This window comes from Anarhichas minor, unplaced genomic scaffold (assembly GCF_050575085.1).
Source record: "Anarhichas minor isolate MPS153535 unplaced genomic scaffold, ASM5057508v1 ptg000027l, whole genome shotgun sequence".
Classification (NCBI taxonomy): Eukaryota; Metazoa; Chordata; class Actinopteri; order Perciformes; family Anarhichadidae; genus Anarhichas; species Anarhichas minor.
This window is the reverse complement of record NW_027466473.1, coordinates 9,628,326-9,655,497: the sequence shown is the minus strand read 5'-3', so window position 1 is coordinate 9,655,497 and position 27,172 is coordinate 9,628,326. Positions and strand designations below refer to the sequence as shown.

The 27,172-nt window shown below is 40.5% G+C and overlaps 1 protein-coding gene across 1 annotated transcript; it reads left to right on the top strand.

The window, feature by feature from the left end:
* The first annotated feature begins 1,445 nt into the window (after positions 1-1,445).
* ar (androgen receptor) lies at positions 1,446-25,587 on the top strand. Its single transcript, XM_076102280.1, has 8 exons — positions 1,446-2,530; positions 9,533-9,684; positions 9,871-9,987; positions 15,240-15,518; positions 16,470-16,614; positions 20,519-20,649; positions 20,784-20,935; positions 21,282-25,587. Exons 1-8 carry the CDS (start codon positions 1,461-1,463, stop codon positions 21,438-21,440), a joined length of 2,205 nt encoding a protein of 734 aa, XP_075958395.1. The 5' UTR covers positions 1,446-1,460; the 3' UTR covers positions 21,441-25,587.
* Positions 25,588-27,172: the final 1,585 nt, after the last annotated feature.

Sequence of the window (27,172 nt, the reverse complement as noted above, 5' to 3'; positions counted from 1 at the left end):
GAATGAGCCATTGCCCCCCCACCACACACACTTTACGCCCCTGGCCCAATTTGGTGTTGCGGCTGTTGTGATCCCATCGCAAGATGGTCTCTAGTTCATGATGAAGCACTCGACTCCATGGTATTCCTCAAACTATGTGTTTAACAATATCCTGGTGGCAAAATGTGAAAAATGATAAAGCATACTTTTTTTCTTCTGATTTTCTCTAAGAAGTTAAAATGGTCGTTTGGGACCTGTGGCATGCAGGTAATGTTTTCCTGCTTGGCCTCATGATGGCGCTGTTGTCTCACTGTGCAGGATGATGAACAAGTTTATGTACATTATCTTACTGTCACAGTATTGATGGTGCAGCACCTGAGTGCCAGGTTCAGTGCAGAGCAGCCTTTGTTTGATGGTGCAGGGTTTTGATGACAGCGGCTCTGGGAATGAAGATGTAGGCTCCCCGAGTCCTCTGACGATGAGCAATTCATTCTTGTGTCACTTAGGAATCCTTTAAAAGCTGGAGAGTGAGAGTGAGGAAACTATAACTCTGATGACATGAGCTGTGAATGTGATAAAGGTCAGGAAGGATGCTGTCCAAGTAGCAGTCCCAGGAGATGTTGGGACTAATGAGGGAACCTCATTGCATTTCTCAACTGGTTCCATCCTCACTGTTACACATGCAAATAGTTTTTCTGGCCATATTTTCAACTTGGGAAGCCAGAGGATCTAGCTTGAAGAAGAAGAAAAAAAAGAGAGGTGCCACAATGTTGAGAAAAGCCGATGGGTGCTCTAGAAGTCATTTAGTAATGTTTAAAAAGTTTCTCCCAGAAACAGAAATTCAACCCACAAAGCAACGCTTAAGGGGCCACATCTGTCCTTCCCAGACAGTGCATCGCACAGCTCAGTCGGAGATGTTTTGTTGGCCTAAATGCTGCCCATGTGTTGTCAAATTGCAATGGCTAATTCGTTTGTTCATGGCCATTTGCATGGTGTTTTCTTAATACGTAGTTTGGTCTGTGTGTAGCGTGGTGATTATTGTCTGATGACTGTAGCAGTCATCAGACAATAATCACCGTAGATTCACTCCTCTGTTCTGCCTCAGCATCTAACATTTTTTAATTTGACTAATGAATCACTCAACGCTCTCATTTCAGTGGGGGGGAAAGTTCCTGCGTTTGCCAGATAGGCTACAAAAGTCCTCCGCTGAATTCACTTCTCATCAAAACCAACCCGAGCGCCTCTGACTCCGCGAATCTCCGTTTAGGAGGAGTTTGTGACTCCTGTAGCTCAGGACCTCTACCAACAGGCTCTGCGCGAGAGTTGCAGCAGAAACATTTGTCCTGCAAACTTCGGTCTCTAGGCCGAGTATACACTTTTTTCTTTTTGGGAATTGAGCCAAACTAAGTTATCTCGGAGCAAAATTTGGTCAGGGGGGGGGGGGGGAAATAAAAAGGGGCGACGCCGCGAGCGCTCCCAGCATGGCGCTAAAAACTGACGAAAGTCGGGTGTATGTCACCAAAACCTCAAAGGGAAACGGCGTCGGCAGGCTGAAAGAGCGCAACAATGCAGACGCAAACGTTTTTGGCTCCGGACATGTTGATCTGCTAGCCCGTGACATGGACAGACCCTGCTGTCAGACAGCTGCCGCTCCTCAGGAGGAGTTATTAGACGCTGACTGCCGTGTGGGCGACAGTCGCTCTTTTTCTGCCTGCGCCACAATCTCGGAAACAGCCAGGGAGCTCTGCAAAGCTGTGTCCGTGTCGCTGGGACTGGCCATGGAGTCCAATGACACGAGCGACGTGGATGCCGCTCTCCCCCCGTGCGCCGCCGCCAATGACCAAATGCGCGGGGAGTATTTGTACATGCCTCGTAACTGTCCCGGAGCTCACGGCGCCGTCACCGAGTACAAGTGCCCCGAACGAGACGACCGGCCCCCGCACGACCAGAGGCAACTGGTGGAGATGTTCAAAAGTTCCGAGACGGCCGCGCGTCTCCAACACCTCGCCCCGGATCGGACATCTGTGCATGAGCAAAACTTCGCACTGTGCAAGTCCGATGACATAACTTCAGAAGAGAGAGAGCATCTGGACACAGCGCGCGCTGCCTCTTGCCCCTATGCGCCATCCGCGCCAGGTAGCGTATTGGCACACTACGGTCAGAATGCCGGGGAGAGACCGTGCCGGGTCTACGAGCCCCCCGATGAGGCGACGGACTTCGGAGACGCCATGGAGAACAACTTCAGCGGTTATCAGCCGGAACAATACAGCGTCAAAGTGAAGTGCGAGGACGGCGAGTCTGCCGGGGCATCGTGGGGCAGTAATTACCACCCTGATGAGAAGTACAACTCTCAGTGTTGGGGCTCGAGGCAGTGCATGAATGCGCACAGCACGGAGACCACCACCGCGTTCATATGTAATCCATATGAGAGGAGCGTCGTGCGTCCCGAGCAGTGGTACCCCGGCGGGATGCTGAGGCCGCCTTATCCCAACTCCAACTACGTGAAGACCGAAGTCGGCGAGTGGCTGGATGTCGCCTACAATGACCCCAGGTAAGCTAAAATAATAATTGTGACGATAATAATAATATGTGTCTTGTGTCATGTGATGACGAAGCTGAAATAATGTTTAGGGAGCAGAGAAGGGGTGAGCTTGCTCTGACTTCTAGACGATATTGCGGCTAAATGTTGACTCTGATTCAAGTTTAATGCTGCAGGTGTCCAATGTGACCACAGTCTGACCTTAATGTGACCACAGGCACGAGCGTTAAGAGGCTGGCATGGGTGGATAAACTCCCACGTAGATTAGATGTTTTTACTCTGCGGTAAGGGCAAACAACACTTCATCATAATATAACGCCAGCTTCATAATAGATATAGATGGATTTATTCTTATTTTATTTATTTCTCGCAGACAGCTGTTTAAGGTCTTAATGTTTCTTTATATTGAAAGGAATATGTTTATTTTAAACTTCTTTTTTTTTTGGTCAGAAACCAAATGTCATCCTGAACACGTTTTCTACGGCTTAGACAAAAAGCGTACAAAAGAGTACTTTATGACATTATCAGGCTACTTTTAATAAATGCTTTGCAAACTAAAACTCAACTGAGGTTGCACTGCATTTTGAAACAGACGTAGGAATGTTTGTCTGGTTCACATCCTTGACATTTTAGATTCATGTGCAACCCTGAGCAGATTTTATGTTATTTAAAATATCACTGACAAACATTTAAAACAAAGTTCCTTTAGATTACAGGTGAGTGGAAGCAACCCTCGTTAAAATACGTTTTCCACTTTCCTTTTAATTTGAGTAATCTCCCATTGTAAAGTCATTATAAAGTTGTATTAATGTCCACACTGTAAAATAACAAAACAAAACGATAAATATACAGATAAAGTAATAATATCTTTAAGATTTGTCAATAATCAAATTCATAAACTTCTGTTCAAGAACAAATTTTGGAGTCTGTCATCAAACATAAAACAAATATAATTGTCAGTGTTTTGTCTGAGGCACCTGCTCATAACATCCACGTGAAAAACGAATGAAAGTATTTCTGAATGTACTCTGTGAAAACAATGTGTATCACTGGAAAGCGGCTTTGCTGACTATCACCACTGAATTTTGTAATTCCAGCAGAATAATGTTTGACTTCAATTTGTGTCTAAGCGGAGGGAAACATTTATAGTTCTGACAATTTCAGACGCTTGTCAATTTTACAAATGTTTCCAAAGCTGTCAGTTTTTTTTTTTTTCGTGTTGGGGTCGACGATTTGCTTGGTCTGCTAAATGAGAGTGTGGCCTTCAGGATGACAAAGCACACGGAGTGGACATGTTAACTGCCAGCCACAAGCTACCATGTGTACGGCTAACTGACGTCATCATACCTTTTCTCTGACCGGCTGTGATTGATTGAGAACTTGACACCAATCAGCTCGGTGCATTACTGTGTGTGTGTGTGTTACTAAATTAGAAATGTACGAACAAGGAATATAGATGAAGCAGCAGCAGGTGTTGTTGTTTTTAAATGAATTATTGAATTTCAGATTCTCAAAACCAGATAATAGAAAACCAAACAACACAATCCCTGAACAACAGCTGACGTAATACAGACTGTAATACTAAAATAAAAATAAGTGAGAATTTACTAATATTTAAAGATAAATAAAAGCAAATAGACAATAACAAAATAACCAATAAACTAAGGTAAATCAAAATTACAGCATTAAAGGGAAACACGAGGGGAATAGGTAAAACAAATGTAACTAAACGATATCAACATGAAACATCCCCAGTTGATTACTTATATTATGACAATTACATCTTATATTACAAGTTTCTGAAAATATCTTTAAATATGCAAATTAGTGCGAATTTGCATACATTTCCAAAACAGAAATCTGAACATTTAATAAAGCCAGGTTCAAAAATCTTCTGAAAATAAAATCATTTTGTTCTCTTTGTATCACTTCATAAAGAGAAACACGACAGACATTAAATAAATACATTGTGGCCATGTTTTTAGGAATAAACTGTTCTATAAATCTGTCTATGAATGATTTATAAACAAAAGCCTCGGTGAAGATCTTCAAAATATAGATAGGAAGGAGCTCTTGGTGAATAAGAGTATATTCATGGCTCAGACTATGAGGGAAAACGGCCTTTAAAAGTGTGTATTGCGAAATGCACTACAATTTGGAAGACGCTACAGGAGTAGGGTGAAAAAATGAACTAATAGAACTCACCATGAAACTTCCCCAGTTAATGACTTGCATTACGTTAAGACAATAACTTTTATTGTTTTACATGTCTTCTTAAATGCTATGTTTAAATGTGCAATTAAAGCATTATGTAATGCAAATGTTTGGTAAATTTATGAGAATTGTTTACAGACGCAAATAGTCAAAGTAGTAAAATAAACACCTAAATGTGTATTGTTGATATTTTCTTTCCACTCGTCTGAGGGAAGACATGTCATAGCAGCAAAATCTTAAAGTTGACCAGTGTGTGAAAACGTTTTTTTTTTTATGCCTGTGGTGTCTAACTTTACATGTTAAGTAAATGTGTCCGATGGAAACCGTGACACTGTTAACTGTCCACTCGCAGTCCTAAAAGGGGGAATGTTGAAACAGTCTCCATGTTTCCTTCTGCTGCGCCATCGAACACATCCACCCTCCGGCAGGCATGGCAGTCTCAATAAGAGCTGTCACTACAGAGATCTGTGTGTGTTTGCAAATACACACGGCAACATGATGTATCAGTCAACTATCAATACAAGCGCGCCCCGTGTGCTCTATGAGCCGTGCAGTAAACTAAATCATTCAACCTAATGCCAGAAAGGTGTGTTCACTGGTTCCCCTGTAGTGAGGGAAACTGCAGAAACGCTCTCGTGTTATTATTGTATTTCTCAAACTAATTTATTAGGCTATAGGATTATTTCTTAAAAGCCGCCACCATGTGCAGGTCTGAGATCAATTCCTGGAATAAAGTTTTCCATTTTGTCATTCTCATGTGTTTATTAAGCATAACACTTTTGATCAGTGGCGTTCCTAAATGTGAAACCAGTGAAACCAGTTGCAGTATCCCAAACAAGGAGCTGCTCCCAAACACGTGGATTTACGTGCAGACCTACCGAGCTGTGCTCCGACTTCATCTGCTTCCAATCAAGAAGACATAGAGCCCTAAACATACTTGGCCTAATGGCAAAAGGTACACGCTGGTTTTATTTTTATGGTATTTTCCTTTATTTGAATCTTTGGACTGTAGGCAAAGATAGGAAACACTGGAAAATAGAGAGACGATTCATCTGTGGCTGAGGTCCCGAGCCAGACCTCAGTGTGAGTTCACAGGGTTTATGTGGTATTCAGTTTAGACTTCTAGGTTAGCCGGATGTCACCAAGTGCAAAAGCATAAAGACATTAGAGCCCTGAGAGATCCAGCTTTCCTCTTTGTTTATCACCCCAAGTTCTTCGGCATGTCTTAAGAGGCAGGTTTTTTGAATTATATTACTGTTGCTGAATATAACCCAGAGCAGGTCTTTGATCTTACCCTGTTCCAGATCTGAGCTTTACTCTGCGGAGTTATTAAGAAAGAGTCCTTGAAATCATACAGCTGTTCGGGTTTTTGTTGCCAATTTCTTTCCCATTTAGACAGTCTATTAATTGATTGAAACACAGCTCATCGCTGTACCTACGGGGATGCAGGTTTGCTTCAGCCTTATGTAACACTTTTTGTTGTAAGAAGACAACAACCCCCTGCATTTAGGCAGCTCTTAGCGCTTAGTACGGCCCTGAGCAGGTGGAGATGGCCCCATGGTATAAATACTGTGGGGCGTAATTGGGGAATGAGGAAGGTTAGTCCGGTGACATTCAGAGTTCCCGAGTAATGCAGTGAAGTGAGACGGGAGCAGGCTGAGCAAAATGGAAACAAGTGATGAATTTGTGCCTCGGTGTTATTGGCAGAACAATATATCAATGCAGGAGATAAATGTGTTTCAGTTTTAACCGGTCTAAACGTGGAAAATCCTCAGCAAGTAATTCACTATAGAGTATTATTCATTTTGGCAGTGGTGGAATGTAACTAAGTAGTAGTACTCTACTTCAGTGTTTCCATCTTATGCAGCTTTGTACTTGTACATCACTTAATCTCACAGGCAATACTGTACTTTTTAATGCACATTGATCTGACAACTTTAGTCACTTTTCAGTAAATCATACCCCTCCTTTCCAGTGAAAACCATGTTTCTCCAAATTTAGTGATTTGGAATTTGTTTTTTTCTTGAAGGATCAAGTGTTCCTTAATGATTCTACCTCTTAAGATAAATAAACTATGTAAAACCCTTTTCAATTAGCTGGAAAATGATAGTCACAAAGGTGTTTTTCTGACTTTTTAGAGGTACGTTGTTCAGCTGAGCGACTCTTTTCGGATATGATGCACTGCTTTAGATTAAACTACCCAATCATAAACATTTAGAGCAGTAAAATGTAACATACACATTACTCCAGCAGTAATATTAAGCCAGTTTACTGCACAATGGGATACTTTAAGTACATTTTGCTGATAATACTTACATACTTGTACTTAAGGAAGACTTTGAAAACAGGCCTTTCAGACGTAGTGGAGTATTTTCACAGTGTGGTACTGCTGCTTTAACTTAAATCAAGGATCTGGAGAGTTCTTCCACCACTGTGTTTTTGGCCTTGTGTGGCAGTTGAACCGGCTCAGCTGGCTGAGGGCGTATATGGCACGGCAGTCATGTAGCTGCAGCTTTGGTTGAATTTCGGGACTCTGGCCGACACTGGTCCATCTGTGTGAATTCTTCGAACAAAGACTTTTTTAATAGGATTGCTTTGCTGGCATGTGCTGTACTTTTGATTATCATGTTCACACAAACAGACAGAAGTGATGAATTTATCTTCAATCAACCAGATTTTAAGTTTTTTTTTTTTTTTTTGCAGAGAGCGGAGTGTGAAGTGAACCCTGTAACATCTGTGTGTGGAGTGAAGTGAATTATGTCCAGAGTGTAGTGTGAGAGAAAATCCTGCTACAACCCATGAACAGAAATGTACAGTGAAGGAATTCAGTGAAGATAACTGGTCCGTATTGACATTTATGTCTTGTGACAGAGGAGGAACTGCATGCTGTTAGCATGTCATGAGTGAAAACAGATGTTTCTTCTTATTTAGCTGAAGCAACAACAGGACACGCAGTTTCCAGACTCACAATTACTTCAATTTTGACATATTCATGGACGCATATTAGTCTAGTAACTCATACAGAGTAAAATCAAGCAAGCTGAAGCAAATCTGTGCAATGAAGTCATGTATTTCAAACTCCGTGTTGATATTTATCTGACCATCAATCACGTAAGTGGCTCATGTAGCATCATCTGGTCCTCGGGCAGGGGGCTCTGCTGGCTGTTTCTAAGTCCTGGTTCAGGACTAAAAGTGGCTCAGAGCCCCTCAGCTCTGAACTCCAGTGACTTTATGTGATTCTGCAAAGTATTTCATTTTGTCTTGTGCATCTTATGTTTTGATATTTTTGTAATACAATAATTCCTGTTCCTGAATACTTGCATGTATGCAATACGTCTGGTTTGTCTCGCTCTCCAAAGGTGTGAGTAAACAAGAATATGATCATGATCTACAGCAAAAGCATTCAAGCAAATCAGCTACGATGCAATATGAGAATCATCTCAAAGATGACAGAATAATCTGTATTTAAGACCGTATGTCAAAGAAAAACGTTTAACCTCACAAGACGGGAAGAAGAAGAGTGAATGTGAAATCTTCCCCCAAGCCCTGACAGAATGAGATACATCGCATTTAAAAAGTGTAACAAATGTAAACTATATACCAGGATCTTTCATCCCTGCATGCTTTTAAATCCAGGAACTTCCAGGTCACTGGACTCGTTAATCCTACATTCTCTTCACATAAATACCACACGTGACACGCGGTTTTCTTGTACGACACACACTGGAACGAAATCAATAATAGCGGACATTGAAAGTGAGCGTGGCTTACTTAAAGCTTTAAATACTGCAGTTCTATAGGTAAATATGGGTCAGCGCCCATTTTACCAATAGAAAGCCTCAGAGCGTTGCCATACAGATCTTGACGTGCACATTTTTTAACATTTATTGTTGATGGATCCTAAACCACATAAGAATTCTCGCTATTACAAAAAGTCCCTTTTCAAGTCACTATTCATTACATCCCTGATCTCTGATCTCACGCTAGTCTGGACATCAGTCTAAAGTCTATATAATACAGGTTTCAGAGCTAAGATTAATGTTATAAAGGAAATTGAATGTAAGATCTCCATTGTTTCATAGTGTTATATAGATAATAACTTGAATACTAGACGTTACTAGACATTTTTCTACATCACTGTTCCCACTTGTCTGAATCATTTTCTTTCCTGTTGTCACCTAAACTCTACCGCGACACAGTTGAGCTTCATCCTCGTCTCTTTTACTGCGAGAACCTTGATATCTTAAGTTGCACGTCACTGAGGCAACGTTATGTCTGAACCTTTTCCAATCTCTCCGTGTTCAAGGCTGAAGCTGGGCGCCCATCGCGTCCCCGTCCCCCCCACCCACCCACCCAACCCCTTGGCCACGGTGTTGGCACTAAGATCTTTCCCACACTTTCTGTCATCACACTCTCTGTCCTCCTTAAATTGCTCACCGAGAGGCCGTAGCAGGGCTCTGGGGAGTGAATAGTAAATGCTCTTTGGTTACAGTTTGGACAGTATTAAACCAGTAAAAAACGATGGCTATACTGCGGTGTGTGCTCTCAAGGTTAGGCTTTAAAATGGGCTATTAGTTTCACAAGATAGTAAAAAACCAAGTGAAATACAGAAACAATGGATCGTAAAATTCAGTGCAGTGACCCAGCTGATGCATCCAAGCTGCGGAACATTAACATTGATTTCTAGTGAAGATAAATGGTGATATCATTTTTATTTAATACCAACAATCAAATGTTAGTCATAACCTTGTTTTTATGAGTGTGCTGTTCATCTATCCCGTTTCATATGTTTCGCTGCAGGTTCGAGACTGGCAGAGAGCACATGTTCCCAATGGAGTTCTTCTTTCCACCACAGAGGATGTGCCTGATTTGTTCAGACGAGGCATCTGGCTGCCATTACGGTGCGCTCACCTGTGGCAGCTGCAAGGTTTTCTTCAAAAGGGCTGCGGAAGGTAAAACTCAAGGGAGGGTGGAAGGGGGGTCACTCGGGCCCTGAGTTGCCAGTAGTCAACAGCTAAACCCGTTGCCTTTCATTTGAGTTAAAACACAGATTCTGTATATCCAGTGTTTCTTACATTTTCAATAATTCAACAGATTGTTTATCTACAAGTAACCTCTGGTTTCTCTGTCCGGCTTAGGCAAACAGAAATACTTGTGCGCCAGCAAAAACGACTGCACCATCGATAAGCTAAGGAGGAAGAACTGTCCGTCCTGTCGGCTGAAGAAGTGTTTTGAAGCTGGAATGACTCTTGGAGGTAGGATGAATTAAGATACTAAAATCTGCTTTTAGAAGAAACAATTGTCGTTTATTTTATGTTTTTATTAAAGCGTTGCTAACCACCGACTATTTTGTAAGTATTACCATCAGTTGCATTTCACTTCAGACAAAGGATTTGTGCCGTAATATACCTTAAAATACATACATCTGTGCAGCATGGACTACAATAAACACTTTGCACTACACACTGTATGAACAAAGCACACTACAGAGAAAGTGAAGTCCTAAAAGTGGTTTCCCAGGACCACGTACTTTATTCTCTCTGCACTGCACATCCTAGCTGGCTCTCTTCAATTGCAGCATCATCACAATAGGGGATGTTACTGATAATCAAGCCCCTGGCTGAGCTGCCATGCAATTTAGACCTATTCCATTCACTTCTCCTTACTGTCACCCACACCTGTTCGTCATATTAGGCTGTAAAGATTGACATGTAGTGGACTAATTTTAGTCTTGTGTTCAATTTTCACTCTCTCCCATTTTTCTCATTCTGTTAACGGTGAAAATTGTACTCGAAGCACAAAGCTGACATGAGACATGTGAATTAAAGCAGCAGACACGCTGGTAATTTTGCCACCAGTCACTGACAAGTCCATGGAGGGAAAATGTGATCTAATGCTGCGATTGTAAGTGAAAAGGCACACCTTTTCTAGTTGTGGCTTTAAAGAGCCTCCTTTCACAGACGTTCTCGTCCTGGACATGTAATTCACTCGCCGCATTTCACAGGAAAATTTATGACAATCATTTTTAGAAGTGGAGGCAAAAGAATTATACTTATTATCCGAGAGGGTTTTTACTCAAAATACTATAAAAAACAAATTGAAGCAGGAAGGTTTCTGGTTTGACTCACTGGATTTTTATGTATCCATTAAACTCTAAACTTTGTGTCATTAGATCAGATCATATTCTGCCTGTAGTTTCTCTCCTCGTAGTTTGGAAGGTCTAAAGAGGGAGCAAAGAAATCTTTGGCATCTGGTCAATATTGAAAAGCCTAGTTATTATAAATTGCTCAAAGATTTCATTTTTTATCATTTGAATTCCATATTATTCCTGGAATGCTAATTACATCCACAAATGGAAGTTGCGCAGGGAGGCTGCCTTCACCGAACCAGGATAGCTGTACCCTTCCTGCAGCGACCTGAAGGAAGCTCGCTGCACATCGGAACTAAAGGCTTCTTGTGTTGAAATGCAAATAGAGCTCACAGATTTTATTATACTAAAACCTTTTACAGTTTATGACCTCAAGCCCTGAATCGCAGAACAATTTGTGTCTCTAACCCAAAGTGTGCTTGACATGCGTCCAAAGCCACTTCGGTTTCCGTTTCACCACCAGCGAGTGAGAGTTGGTTAATGATTTACACGAGCTGCCGTTCTCCTCCAACTTCTCAGTGTGTGCATTGTCAGTTTAAATGTATTACTCATTCAAAAAAATGTTCTGCATTTCAGTAATGGTAATTTATTTTCATCAAATGGTGAATGAATAACCACACTGAAGCTCTTCAGGTCAGGTCCAGAGGATAGATGTATGTGGACTCAAACTCTTTTTTGATAAGCAGGTTTTATCATTGAAGGGCACGGTTCTGGATTGTTATTTGGGCATTAGTATATAGCTTTTAACTTGAAGTTAATTTTTCCATCTCAACATAGCAGCAGAAATGTCCTTTTTCCTAGAAAACATCATCTGTGGGATCCCAAGTGATTCTAAATCAGCATGCAGGTCTCAAACCTGCAGCGTGTCCTCGTCTGTCCCAGTTAGTTATTTCTGAAAACTTCTACCGGCTCTAAATGCAAAGTGACTGAGTTCTAAGGTCCCTGAGAATCACTGAGCTCTCACTTTATGCTGCTTTGGGGTAGCAAACATTTAAGGGGTGTACTGTAAAACATGTTAAATAGCACAATTTCTCACGTATAAACAAATACAGTAGTTTTGATGTAATAGCAATAGTAATAATAATTCAGGGCTTAAAAATACAATATCAACTATTTGGTACTAGTTATTGGTTATGTTTGGTGTTGGACTCTGGCCTTTCATGAATATGTCACTGGCGTAAAGCAACAAGTGTTTTTTGCTTTTCTAAAGAAACTACAATTTGTGAATCCAACTAAATATTCTAACCTTTGATATTTAGTTTGAAGCGATAATTAACAGTTTTCTTATCATTTCCAGCCCCGATTTGTGTTATTTCATAGAAACTAATAAAACAATAATATATCCACAACAATAGGAGGAAGAAAGCGACAGGAGTCTTTGTGGAAGACTTTTTTACCAGAGCTCCCTCACATCTCTCTCTCTCTCTCTCTCTCTCTTTGAGTCAGACTCTCTGACACATTACTCCCTCAAACACAACTGACATCGGTGAGCTAATGATGTAATGACATCTACAACCTGGACACCAAAGTGAGAGTAAAGTGGGATCTGCAAAGGAACACATCACAAAAATGGCATTTCAAGAGGAGCAAAACGTGCTAAAGTGACCTTCGAGTTTTTTGTGCAATCAGGTTATCCTGGCAAGCTAAAATGGCAGTCGGGCTAAAGATGGTGATTATAATGGGGATGAGACGGAGGGAAGTGGTCCACAAAATGTGAGTATATTGAGGCGAAAATGTCCAATAAATTTTACATGTGCAATTTGAGTTGAGTGAAAGTAAGCTCGTAACGGACGCGTCTGCAGCTCATTCACCGGAGGTCAGTTTCAGCTGGAAACAGTCGACGATACCGACGCCACAGCTCAGTGTGCTGGTCAATCAACGAAGTTAACAACGGCTTGACTAATTAATTGTTCCGTCTGTGTAACAGACTGCGCTTGAATCCGTCGTTTTGGATGTCAACCGCCTATTTATATTGGCTTCAACTCCAGCGCCGGGATCTTAAGGTTAGCTCAACCCACCTTATTTACACTGTACTCCGCAAAGATCAGACGCATGCCTGTGTCACAACTGAGAATCCTGGGAAAGGGATTTTTAATTAACCATTTTTATTTGAGATGTTTGTTATCAGATCAGACATAGAAATGTGAGACTTGCCAATTATCCTTCTTATATAATCTACAATTGTCTTTCAACCCCGCTGCTCTTGAGAGAGACTTAAGTCTTGTCTATAACTGGCAATTCAGTATTTATCCAAGTGAACGAGAAAGCCAGGCTGCAGTTTTAATGAGACATCCTCGACACGGAAGCTGCAAGAGGCAATTGCATTACGATTAATGCCATTTTAACTGTCAGTCAACGTTGGTATAATTGATTCAAGAAATCATTTCAAAGAGCATATCCGTTTTAGCAGATTGTAACAAAAGTTAAACACAAGTGAACAACAGACATGTCTGTTCCTTAATGCAGTCATTTCTCAGCAGATAGTCCCTATATATATATATATATATATATATATATATCTATATATATATATATATATATCTATATATATATATATATATATATATATATATATATATATATATATATATATATATATCTGTCAGTCACTCCAGCTCAGCCTGTCGTCCTGAAATAACAGGCTGTGTTGAAGCTTAACTGCCCACAGTTCTTTAACTTGTGGAAATAAATCAGTCAGTTATTGAGTGCAGTGATTGGTGGTGGTCTTAAAACCATGACGTTAAAGAACCAAATGTATTTGGCAGCTGTTTAGCAGAATAAAATCATTCCATTTTGGTTGTATCACTACTTACTGTACATGGCAATCTACTCCAGCAAATCAAAGACCTGGCTCCCATTCAGTTCCTAAGTGCAGGTTGTCATATGGAGCAGCTGCCTCGGGACATTCAGCATTAGTGGGGAAATAAATTGCAGCCTTTTCATTGCTCAAGATGAGCAAGTTGTTTTTCAAATATATGGTACTTGTTATTTTTTTTGATGTTGTCTCTTATTCCCTATATGCTTTGCAGTGTGTAGGGGAACATATGTGTAATGCAAACATGCAGGATTTAGTGAGTGGTATAGTTCAGAGATATACTTTCAACGCTCTGCAAAACCTTCTTGGGGGGAAACATGATATGGGGGGGGGGGGCATAATTTATACATTGAAATGACCAGCGAGCTCTCTTACAAGATGACCACAAGGCTTTCCACCAGATGAGGCTCATCTCTTCAGAGAGTTTTCTTTCGAATGGAATATGAGTAGATCATTAGTAGATTAGTAGAAAAAATTGCTATTTCCCTCAAAAGGTTACTTAAAACCCACAGTTGCGCTATGAATCAGATGTCTCGTAAAAGAGAATGACTTTTAGTCCATGTACTGTTCAGATTGTGCTATTTAGCAATGATGACCTGAGAGGACGTAAGTTATTGATTATCAATCAAAAGTTCAGTGCTGATAAATGCATTCACTAGTATCTGCGATTGTGATTATTTTCTGAAAGGGAAACCTTGTTCCTTCCATCACTGGAGCATCGGCAAATCATTCTGCACATCCTAGCTGTAATGGATCTTACGAGCAAGCAGAATATCCATCATGGCTCCAGACACGAGTTTTTAGAGCACAGTTGCCGCCCACAGAAACATTTTGTGAGGTCTTTGAATGTGACATGAAATGCATGCATGCATATTTGAATCATTTACAGTCACTCCACTTTCAAGAGCCTACACTTAATACACTACTCGACTCGTGCGTAAAACTGCGACCTCGTAACAAACGTCTGTCAGGTTAGGGATGACATCTTAGCAACTACAGTGGCACTATAGTGGAATTATGTTTTGTCAACAATGCTATAGTGCTGGTAAAGACAGTTAATGCTTTCAGAGGACAACTCTGCAGTTTAGCTTGGAAGTAAGAGAAGAAGGATATAGAAGCTGTGTGGTTGAGGAGAAAAGCATTTTTCAGGAATAATAGATCAACTCGTCTGACCTCGGGGGACAGATAAAGTGATCTGCTTTATCTGCAAATGGGGGAATTCGGCGCTCAAGGAATTTAATGTTCAACACCGTTTTGAGACCAATCACAAATCCTACGACGTCCTGTGCAGCCCTCAATCATATGCTGGCTCTCTATGTTGGCACTCCGTCTTCAAAACTTTGAGAACCCCTATTTTAGAGGACAACTGGATTCGTCAGTCAAAGTCAATCAAATGTAGTAATTTAGGATCATTTGCAAAACACATGCAGCTCTGGTGGATTGGAGATTAATGACCAGGCTTGCTTGTTAACTGGTTGGGTGATGAAATAACATAAACAAAATAACAAATGAATGGATTCTTAATTTCTTGCTTTTGTTTGTAGCCCGTAAACTGAAGAAGATTGGACAACAGAAAAACCCTGAGGAGGAACATCCTCTGAAGGACCCTTCAGAAGTCATCCAGAATTTTTCTCCTAAGTCAGGCCTGAACTTCAACTCCCAAATGGTCTTCCTCAATATCCTGGAGTCCATTGAACCCGAGGTGGTGAACGCAGGGCACGACTACGGCCAACCGGACTCAGCTGCCACGCTGCTCACCAGCCTCAACGAGCTGGGAGAGAGACAACTGGTCAAAGTGGTCAAATGGGCAAAAGGATTGCCAGGTAGGAACCTATTTGAGGTCTTTGAAGCAGTGTGGCTTTTTGGCTGCTAAATGCTTCGCTGTGTTCGCCAGCTAGTCGCTAACTGTGTCTGTCTGTAGTTTGGTGCTGGGCAGACGCTGTCTGAAAACTGCCTTGATCAAAGCAGTGAGAGTGAATCAAAACAGCAATGCTGCGAACAACAAAACCAAAACAATGAGCTGAAAGACGCTTAAAAGGCTCCATAGAGCTGAGGGGATTTGCAGAGTCGGGGGATAATTCTCTGTGGGTTTATCACTACTTGTGTGTGTGACCCCTTTCACACACAAGTGGTTATTTGATCTGTTGTTAATGTAAATATCCTGATTATAGCAGCTTTAGATTCTGATGATAAGCAAATATGGTTCCATCTCATATGAGCCAACCTTTACAATGTTTGTGTCTTGGCCGTGCATGGGTCATATGATGCAGCTTCCATTTCCTGGCTATTGATCAAACAGTGCTCACGTGGATATTATTTCGTTGCCTTTCCTGATTTATTCATGTCTATTACTTTCTTTGATAGCTCTCTGTCATTCTGAAGAAAAGCTTTGAAATTAAAGACCATTCTGACCAATGATACTTCAATTTAGGAGGTCATTTTAATGTTTCACAGGATTGTACACAATTAAGAGAATTGCGTTCTCATTAGAGCAATATTCCTCATCTGTGTAAAAAGCTTCCAGATCATGGATGTTTAATTCAGACAAACCTGATGACTATTAAGGGGGTTTTAATAAATGAATTGGTCCTGTGTCATTGCAAGACACGGCCATGTAAAGCTGTGTATCATCAGTATCGGTATCTTACAGTTTATCATCTACAGAAACAAATATTTACAACTGTCTGCCAGAGAGATGAAGTAGGAGGCATATCAATTAAATGCCACATGTCAAATATGTGTTGTATTCAATGATGCTGAATCTTTGTCCTTAGGTTTCAGAAATCTCCATATGGACGACCAAATGACTGTCATTCAACACTCATGGATGGGGGTGATGGTGTTTGCCCTGGGATGGAGGTCTTACAAGAACGTCAACGGCCGGATGCTTTACTTCGCCCCGGATCTTGTGTTCAATGAGTATGTACAACTCTGAAGTCTTGAATTCAACTGTGTTCTCTAAAATGATTTCATCAGTGGGTGACCAACATGCTGCTGCTTTAGAGATCAGCCCCAGCGAGTGAGTTGGCGCTGTCGTACATAATACAGACGCATCAGTTTCTCTCTGTCTTCATCTCTTTCTCTCTCTCTTCCATTTCTCAAAACACAAAGACGTCTCTAACATTTTTTTGGCTGGCTTTTTTGGATCATGTTCATCCAATTCCCGCCGTAGGTGTTCTTTTGTCAATGTGAGATTAAAGGGAGGGACTCTCACAGCCCTGGTGAAGCTTATTCAGCTCTGAATATTACTCATGAGTCTGTGTGAGTGTTAGTGAGGAATATTAATGGTCTTATTTAGTCCCATCAAATGTTTACTGCCATAGATCTGTGGGAGTAGAACATGTAAGTTGATCTTTAAATCAATAATTATTCCTTTAAAAGCTCAAGTATTTTGTGTGTTGTGTAAACCGTTGATACATGGTATGCCGGGTTTTTTACACATTATAATTGTGTAGTTTATAACAGCAGCACTATTTAAGCTATACTTGCATGCATTCATTATTTATGTCTACTTTATGTGAAATGTTGTTCATCTACAGTAACCAAACAAATGTATTAAATTCAGAGGTTTGTTGCTGATAAATACTGCCTGTCATATTTAGAGAAAATGTATCTTTTTTTTAAAATGTAAACCTACAGCATATACCACCTGCCATTTGCTATATTCAGTTTTTATGCAAAACTACAGTAACAATAAGTTTTAGTACCTCTGTGAAGTTTGCTTGGGAGAAAAACCTCAATCGTAATTAATATTTATGAATATCAATAAAAGGAGCAACTGGAAAGTATCTGGCTCGATCTTGAACTGGTTGATAAATCTGGCTGGTAGCATCAACATTTAATACAACATCCTGAAGCGAGCACAGATTTACTTACTGTTTGGGTCAACTCCTGCAGCAGTGAGTAAACTTTAAAGCTGTGCTCTTATATTATTTTTTAGTTTATGTTTGCATATCGTGCAGGTAGTAAATCGTGTCTCCCATTAAACCCTTTCTGCCCACCAGTTTATAAATCAGGCTTTCTGCAAAATATACTGATGTCGACTCCGTACCGGAGATAACCTTAATAACATCACTATGACAACAACACGATGACATCATGGTTATTTTGCCATTTTAAAAGCTTCCTCCACAGACAGTTAATTCAGTTAAGTTAACAATTCTGATATTTTTCGTTTTGATTTCCATTAAAACAATAACTGCAATATTTAGCCAGTAGACAAAACAGCATTGCCCCGTGACAATATAACAAGGGGCAATCTAAAAGGGCACTCAGAGAGAGCAGACCTCCGCCAAGGCCGTTTCCATAGGTGAGGAAAAACACCACCTGTGATTCGGATCCTCTTCATAAGTGTAATGGGTTCCTTCCACCAAGGTTCATGACAATTGGGGCCAGTAGTGTAATCCTGCTGACAAACAAACAAACTGAACCGAATACATAACCTCTTGGTGGAGGTAATAAAGCCATAACGTACACAGCTCTCCGTGAAGCCGCTTGCAGTTGTTGTGTTTGCTGAATGTCACCTCACCGAGTATCCGAACAGATTATGTTGATTATGTAAATCTAAAAATGCACACCGACTGAGACAGAGCAGAGAACTGCTCTGTACTCAAACTCTCCTTGCTTCACATTTTTTTGTCACACCCAGTTCAGTGATTTGACAGCAGGTGTTTTTCCTTTTACAGCTGACAGAATATACAGAATATAAACGGAATATGAACACTGGGCTTAGAGGAGGAGGAACACACCAGGGAATCCCAAACAGATTCCAGTTGAAAGTTTCAAGTTATGATTAAAGAGAGAATGTAGTTGTTTTCCTCTCATTTTCCATAACCTTTTACTCAAGTCAAAATCCATATCTAGGAAACTAAAGAAGACCAAAGTTCCTTATCATGGTAGAAGTTAATTTATTCAGCTGTTTTTTGAGGGTTGGTGGATCAGTAGTTCAGATTTTCTAGGATTAAATTAGGGCTGGCGGAGGCCATGTAAATCAGAAAGGTGGATCATTTGAGCTACTTGAAAGAAATTTTGCATAAAATGTTAAGTGCTCCTTGTGATCTTTTAAATTAGCTGCTTACCGTCTCCTGTAGGGCCAAGTCTTTCCTCCTTAAGAGGGGTAAAAACCCCGGCACAGTCATTGTAATTGGAGACTGAAATAAGGACTCAGATGGAGGAGATTATTGGGCTTTTTCATTCAACTAAAAGTGCAGGTGTACTACTTATATACCTCACCAACAATCCCGCCATCACATCAGGCATACTGGTTTACTTTATTTTTTATAAGAATATATTCACATGAAAGAACAGATATCTGCTGTGATACATGATCTCATAAGACAGTTGATAGATACATGTAATCTATGATGGTTGTGTAGGTTTGTATACAGAAGCAGGTTGTCATACAGACATTTTTAGCTGCTGGTATGACTGGCTCAAAGAAGTAGTTTGACATTTTTGGAAATTATTTGTTTTCTTGCCAAGGGCTGCATGAGAAGATTGATAGCCTACTGCTTAGCTTAGCATAATGTCTAGAGACTAACGCTGCTCCTGGCCAAAAATAGTCTGTTAAACTAACACAAAAATAAGAAATAACATGCCTTGCGTTATAATGAGTGAGGTTTAGAGGTGCTAGTTGGCAGATGTTGTCGACTTTGGACAGACTTAGGCTAGCTGTTTCCAGGCTTTACGCAAAGCTAAGCTAACAAGCTGAGCTAAGCTAACCAGCCACTGGTCATAGCGGTATACTAACCAGCGAGACATGAGAGTGGTATCTTCTAATCTAACTCGCGGCAAGAAAGTCAATTTCCCAACTAACCAGTTAACTAAGCTTACATTTTGCATACAGTTTGGTTGTTTTACGTGTGTCCGTCAGACCTGACTGGGGGTTCTGTGTATGTTCTGCTGTGTTAGCCGTTTCAAATCACGTATCAACTGTTTCTACAATGACTTTTTCAAGCAAGAAAGTTCAGCCATCAGATTGATGAGGACGTTTGAAAGTCACATATTGTAGCGTTTTAAAAGAAGGTTTCAGCAGCTCGGTGTGCAGTAGCTCTGGTCATTGTTTGGAGATGGGTGTCAGTGCAGCAATGACATCATCCCCGTTAACAAACCATCTCCATCATCGTCCTCACAAAGCTGGCTTTTAGGAATCTATCAAAAATGTGCAATTATTGGATTGTACGTGATCTGTGTCTGTTATGCACGTATACGATTGCATATCTGACACTTTGCATTCATTTGAGAGATGGGGAACATTCAGGTCTATCTAGCTCTATTGTATTTCTATCATCACGGCATAGAACAATGTTACAAACTGTCTCTTTCATCAGTGATAATAAAGGCACAATCGTTTTATCACACTGAATAGAGATGGCAAACTTTGATCACGATGCCTGTTCTCCCACTCTCCTTCTCCCAGGCTCGTTTAAATAACTGAAGATTGTTCACGTGTGACGAACATGAAATATCCAATCACCGCTTTTAATATTCCACTATGAATGATGAGGACATTTTACTGAACTGTATTGCCATTCACAATGGACGAGATTCTAGTGTAACGGAGTTGTGTGTTTTAAACATCTTGCTCCAAATGTCAAAGATCACACGGCAGAAATCTGTATTGTTTTATAGATAATTCAGTGCCAATGACCCCATTACAGCATTGATAGATATGGATCCAACCTCTGACATTCTTTCCCATTCAGTAGTTAATTATTACAGAATAAATGTCCAAGGTGTAAAGCAAGTTGTTCCTTCACTCTCGGATTTGAAAATGTCCTTTTTATTTCACATTTCTGATCCCGACCTTTTTTTACATCTGCAGACATCGGATGCAGATTTCCTCAATGTACGAGCACTGCATAAGGATGAGACATCTTTCACAGGAGTTCCTGCTGCTGCAGATCTCTCAGGAAGAGTTCCTCTGCATGAAGGCCTTGCTCCTCTTCAGCATTCGTAAGTCTTGTCCGGTGTGCCGAGCATCAACATGTCAAAACAAACTGCTTAGCTTGATCCCATAAGTGGACACGCAGGAGAGAGACAACTGCTGAGCATGTAGTCAAAGCAGTTTTTTTTTCTGTTTTCACCAGTTCCTGTCGAGGGTCTGAAGAGTCAGAAGTACTTCGATGAATTGCGTCTCACCTACATCAACGAACTCGATCGGCTCATTAACTATCGAATGGCGACCAATTGTCCTCAGCGGTTCTACCAGCTTACCCGACTCTTGGACTCTCTCCAGATGGTGAGATACACCGCTTCAAATGGCTTCAACTGTGGGCGCATCACAGACAAGCTAGGAGGACAGTCTAAAGCGAGACAAATTGTACTTTGCTGAAAACATTTCTTGGCTTTGCCGTGCAATTAAATCTCATGGGATGCTGTGTTTTTTAATAGCCCATGGAAAATGCAGCATTTAAGCCAGCGCAAGCGGAATCTCTTTTTTAGAAAAAAAAAGTTTAACGGAGGAGTTTGACATGATTTTTCATTATGTTATGTATTTTCATGAGACATGTCTCCTGAGTCATTGTGAAAACCCTGTTTGTAGTCAATTTTAGCCAAATGATTTATTTGTGTTTCTTCTGTTTCAGACGGTAAAGAAGCTCCACCAGTTTACATTTGACCTTTTCGTCCAGGCTCAGTCGCTCCACACGAAGGTCAGCTTCCCAGAGATGATTGGAGAAATAATCTCAGTACATGTACCAAAGATGCTGGCAGGTTTGGCTAAACCGATCCTGTTTCACCAGTAGAGGGATTTTTAATTGATCAAAAAGTGACTCATCTTTGCTGCCTCCGTAAACTTTAACAAAGGTACTGTTTACCTACATCTTCAGTCTAATAGCTCTTAGCACTGTCCTGTAATCAAGTGTTTTTTTTTTTTTTTGTTCCTTTTAGCCATAATTGAGATTGTTTGTTCAAAAACTGTTAAAGCTTTTATCCGAGGCACTGCAAGGCATCACCTGTTGACAGCTCTGCTTTTTCTGAGTGGACAGTTTTGTGTTTTCAGAGATTCTACTTTACATACACAGTACTGTTCTGTAAATCATGATTACAGCAACCAAAAAGTAACAGGGTCAAAAACATTTTTTGGAAGTTTTGCATGTGACCTTTATTATACATACACATGGCAAGGTATTCATAAATACTGAAAAACAAGAGACGGCCCCAAAGAGCAGATGAGAATTTGATCACAGAAATATACAAATACTTGTTTCCCATCAACTTTCCCAAAATCAGTTTTTCTAAGTGCCGATGCACCTGCTAAGTTCCTGCTTGTGATATTTAGAGTAATTAATACAACTTGTGAGGCATTTAAGTGCTTAAGTGCCTTAAAATAAAAAAAAAAGTTTATAACAACTGTCAAAGACAAACTTGATGTGCTACATCGTCATTGTTTACAGTGAACCTACAATACTAGATTGTCCTGCTGTGCGACTGTCCAGTGGTTTTGCGGCTGCAGGTCGGTCATTCAGGATAAAGTCTACTGTCTAGAACACATGCTGTCGTAATTTGAAACTAAATCAAGCCAAGTAGAGTATTGGTTACTGAATCGGTAATCCAACTATGAAATTATAAATAACATCATTGTTACTACCTCTTGGGCTCACATGTCTCTCAACAACTTAAGTTGTTGCACTGAGTATTTAGCTGAAGTAGTTCTGACCGCAATCGCAGGCAGCTGCAGTATATTTGTTTTTACCTGACTGTAACAAATATGTATGCAAGACTGTGTTCATCCAGCATTCACTTAAAAATCACTTTTATTGAAGCTTAAATTCACAATAAAGTCAAAGACTTACTTACTTTACACTGTGAACAAGATGACGGGTAATGTCAGGCTGTGGGTCAGCTGTTGTGTCTGGCAGCACCCGTACAACCAAAACGGCACTTTGTGTTGTTTAAAGGGAAGATTTGCAACCCTAAATCATGGATGATTATAAATGTAATCGATCGAGGCAATAAATTCCTCAGTGGGTGCCGTGTTATTGACGGAGAAAGCTGAGTTCACAGCTGCAAAAATGTTCCTGCATCCAGCGCCGTCTTCTGACAGTGGCAGTGACGTAGTTGGAAGCATGGAAGAAATACTGGCTGTTTGAGAGCATGGATTTGTGGACTCTAACTCTGGGTGGCCACTGCCATGGGGTGTGCTCCAGATGCTGCTAAAAAACAGAACTTCCTAAATCTGTTGTAAGTTTCATTGTGTAAATACAGTTGACAAACAAATACCACACATAACTTACTTGTTCTCTTCGCTTGTATAGCAACAGCGAACATGGCATCCAAAAATAAGAGTGCAGAGGATGTTATGGATGAGGATACTTTTTACAGTGTATTGACTGAGTATTGGGGCCGTATTTATTCCAGCCTTACTTGAGTAGACGTCCGAACAAATGCTTCTGATCCTGGGCATCAGAAGCTCGCTTTGCAATGCATCCTGGTTACGTGTAGGCACTGCCGGCACAGCTCTGTGCGAAATAACAAATATTTCACCCGGTCATCACTATTTGCTCGTCTACTTCTAAAAATCAAATATCATACGTGATCATGCATGAGCTGTACAATTCTTACAAAACACAGCATGACGTAACATTTCAGCCAGGTGACGGTCACGGAAGAAGCAACCGGAGTCCTATAATGTTAAAGTGTAAACGGTCCGTTGTTTGATTGAGTCGATGCAGCACAGTTCAGACATCTGCAGCTCACTGCATGCTTACTGTCGTTCTGCACTTCGAACCTTTTCAATTCACATTGGCAGCAAATGTGCAAAGCTGTTTTCTTTATGTTACAAAATTAACTTCAAAATATTTAGTCGGTAAACTTGTCAAAGCAGGTACTTGGCATTAGTGACATTGTAGAAAATTGGACTGTTAGTTTAAGAAGTTTCGGTACTTTATTTCTCCACTGCACAGCTACAAAACTATTGATAACTGAATATTCCTAGTGCAACTTTGAAGAAGTCGCCAAAGATATATATATTTTTTTCTGCATGACAAACTATGTTTGTATAGATATTTAGAAAGTATCAACCCCCCCACCGAGTTTGTTTTTGCATTTACTTTAAAGCATATAAAGGCAGCGCAAAAGATTCATTGATACAACTAAAACTATGCTGTCTGCACTCAGCGCTGTGTACTACAGCAGAGTAGAACATCCATGATAGACAGCACGGTGTTGACAGCATCATGGTGTTGACAGCGTCATGCTGCTTGCGGCACTGGTAGACTTGTAGGGACACAAGACGAGAGCATGGCACCAAATACAGGCAAAGACTGGATGAGAGCTTGGATGATCCAAATAGCCAGCGATCTCAGATTAGGCCAGTCATGTTCCAACAGGACAACAAATAGAAACTTACAGCCAACTTGTAACTGGAAGGGCTTCAGATGTAGAATGTGAAAGTCCTTGACTTGTCCTGGCAAACCTTGGAGATGAAAACCAAGGGGGAAAAAAAAAAACCTGAAGAATGCCTTGAAGATAAGTGATCAAAGACACTTGAGTCCAACTGCTGAAAAGTATAAATTCAAGTAGTCAAATACAGTTATTGGTTTTTGTATGTTATTTAAGAACCAAGGCGAGGAAATACAAGGTCCTTTGTACAATGATCTTGGTCTACTTGATGCGGAGCGTACATTACACTGGAATAGTGTATTTCGGTCGATGAACTAGAAGTGTCGGGCACTCACAATCCAACGCAAACAAAACTTCAAATTCACTTCTGTGGTACATTCTGCAGGAGCGTTTCGTAACTCTGTAAATTCAACACTTTTTAACAGTTCCACATTTATTTCACAAGCTTGTATAGATGCATGCGTCATGTGATTGTTTAAATGTAGGCATCGGGTTTCGCTTCACACAAAGCAATGCATGGACATCCACGGATCACTCCGAGTTCCTGTCTTTTTGCGTACTGACTGATGGCGTCAGCATTGTTCGATGCATGGGACATCTGTCAGAAGGCATGAAGCCATTTTGTTGTACAGTGCAAAGTGGTACGTTGACTAGAACAGTCATTTTCAGTGTTTTGTAACTGATTCATTCATAAACTTCAGTCGAGCGCTTCAGAGTACTTTACTTCGTCTGCAGAAATGAATGTCTTCGTCTTGTCTTTTTATACAATCTTTGCTATGCAGGAACGGGGGAGAAAATGGAATCCAGTAGCTATAGACGAGTTCACTTGACCCCCACCACAGCGGCCGATTACAGCCCTGACACTTGAATACATGTGTCCGCTGTTATTAGAGAGAGCGACAGTTCAGTGTGAAGTTGCAACTACACAGAAGCTTAATTAAACGATAATAAGAACCCAAGTTATATATAAAACAGTTAAATGATTCGCAGTACCTGTCATTTTAAGTATACACATAATGCTTCAGTTTTGATCATATAAAAATAAAAAATTCAGAAATGGATATTTATCAAACCTCACATTTCCTGTATGCACTATATTGTCAGACTGATGTTGCAGCAACTCTTTATCCTTTTAAATTAACGCTGGTTCTAAAGAATGTTGTGATTTTTTTAAAATGCTGTTTTAACTTTATTATGCATTACATATGGGGAATTTGAAGGCACTTCTAGTGCCGGTGAGTAATGCACTTCAATGAGTCATTTTTGTAATACTAATATGATTTAATCACAGTAGACTACAGTGTTTGTATTATGTCAATTGACAAAAGCTGGTATGTGCCCAGTGTACTGCATCTTCACCTGATCTTTGTACATGCTACAGTAACTGTATATATTGATTTGTTTAATGTCTGTTTTGGTGTCCCAACACTTGACTTTTAAAGTCATCTCTTGTATGATTTTTACCTTTTGTGACTTGGATATGTGTGTTTTTCAAAATGTGTAAAGCTGCATCATCTTTTAAAGGCAATTAAAACAATTCTGAATTTCCTTGTTTGAAGTAATTCTACAAGACACTGTAAAGTAACGCCGATGGCATGTCATCATTTTATCTCCAAGTCCAAATGTTTACGTCGTCTTTGATTGGGGGGGAAAAACAAAAGAAGAGCTGCTTGGAACAACTCAGATTTGAGACATAAAGAGGCTTACTTCATTTTAATCGTATGGATTCTAAACTGCGTACACTGCTTGAATGCCGGACAGAAAAGACAATAACAGTAAAATCTTAAAAAATGTGCCGTAGTTCTCTGGTAAGCATGATGCTTTTAACTAAAAAGTATAACAAATATTCATCCATTATAAATGCCTTACCAAAGAAATATGTTGGCACCAAATGTTTAGTTCAGCTTGGACATCCCCCTGAACCATGCGCTCGCTTCAGTGAGAACATGCACTTTTTTGTTCTCGTTCTTGTGCTCCCCGATTTGAAAGTGTCGCACTCGGCTGTAAATTGATTTACTGCAGCTGTCCGACTTTATCTTTATAGAACGGACTGAGTGCGTGATGATAGGAACTGTTGTGCTGCTCCTTTTCACTTGGAATGTCACGGGTGGTAAAGTAACTGTTTGAACTAAACTTGCATTTTAAGAATATCTTGCTCCTTCAATTGTACGCATTTCCTGTTGATAAAGGATAATTTAAGTGAATATAGATAAAACCTCATGGAAATGTGACACTAGATGACTTATTGTGCTTGTCAAAGGCAGCATGTTTTGCATGCAGCAAGTATTGAAGGCCACAGTGGATGGACTGGATGGACACACTGGAGACTTGGAATGCTAGCAGCATGCGCTCTGGGGATGGCAATCTCTGTGGTCCAGAGTGAACAACAACTATTGAACGGACCGACTGAACTCGCCGTCACCACAGAGGAAAGCGGTCTTGACTTCAGGGATCCACTGACTTTTCCGGACATGCCTCCAGCAGGTTGACATTTGTGTTGCCGTGGATAATTTAGTACACATAGTCTGTTTATGTTCCTCTCAGGAGGAATCGTAATGACTTCGGTCATTTTGGATTTTTGTCGCTGGCACAGAGGCTTGATGTTTTCGGGTCGTCAGTCCGTCGATGTCCGGCCCGCTATCGTGAACGCAATATCTCAGGATCTCCTGAAGGGAAGTTCTTCAAAAGCGTCCAACTGGATTCAAGGATTAGATGATTAGATTTTGGAGATCAAAGGTCGAGGTCACTGTGACCTAACCTCCGCACCATTCTTGAGATATTAAATTTCTTCAAGTTTGGCACAAACATTGACTTGGACTCAAGGATGAACTGATTAGAATTCGGTGATCAAAAGTCATTTTTACCTCAGAAAACACATTTTTGGCCATAACTCAAGAATTCATATGCTAGTTATGAGAATTTACCACAAATGTCTAATAAGATAAAGTGATGACATTTCTGACAGACATGGATGTGAACTGCAACATGACTGGTTGCTGGAGGCATACAGCCGCGGGTAAAAATGTCAGTTTAATGGCACCTCCATTGTTTGTCGGTTTGATTTAGTTGTAGCATAATTTCCACCACTGTTGAGTGAATTCTAGCCTTTATATTTACATATTCATTTCCTGTA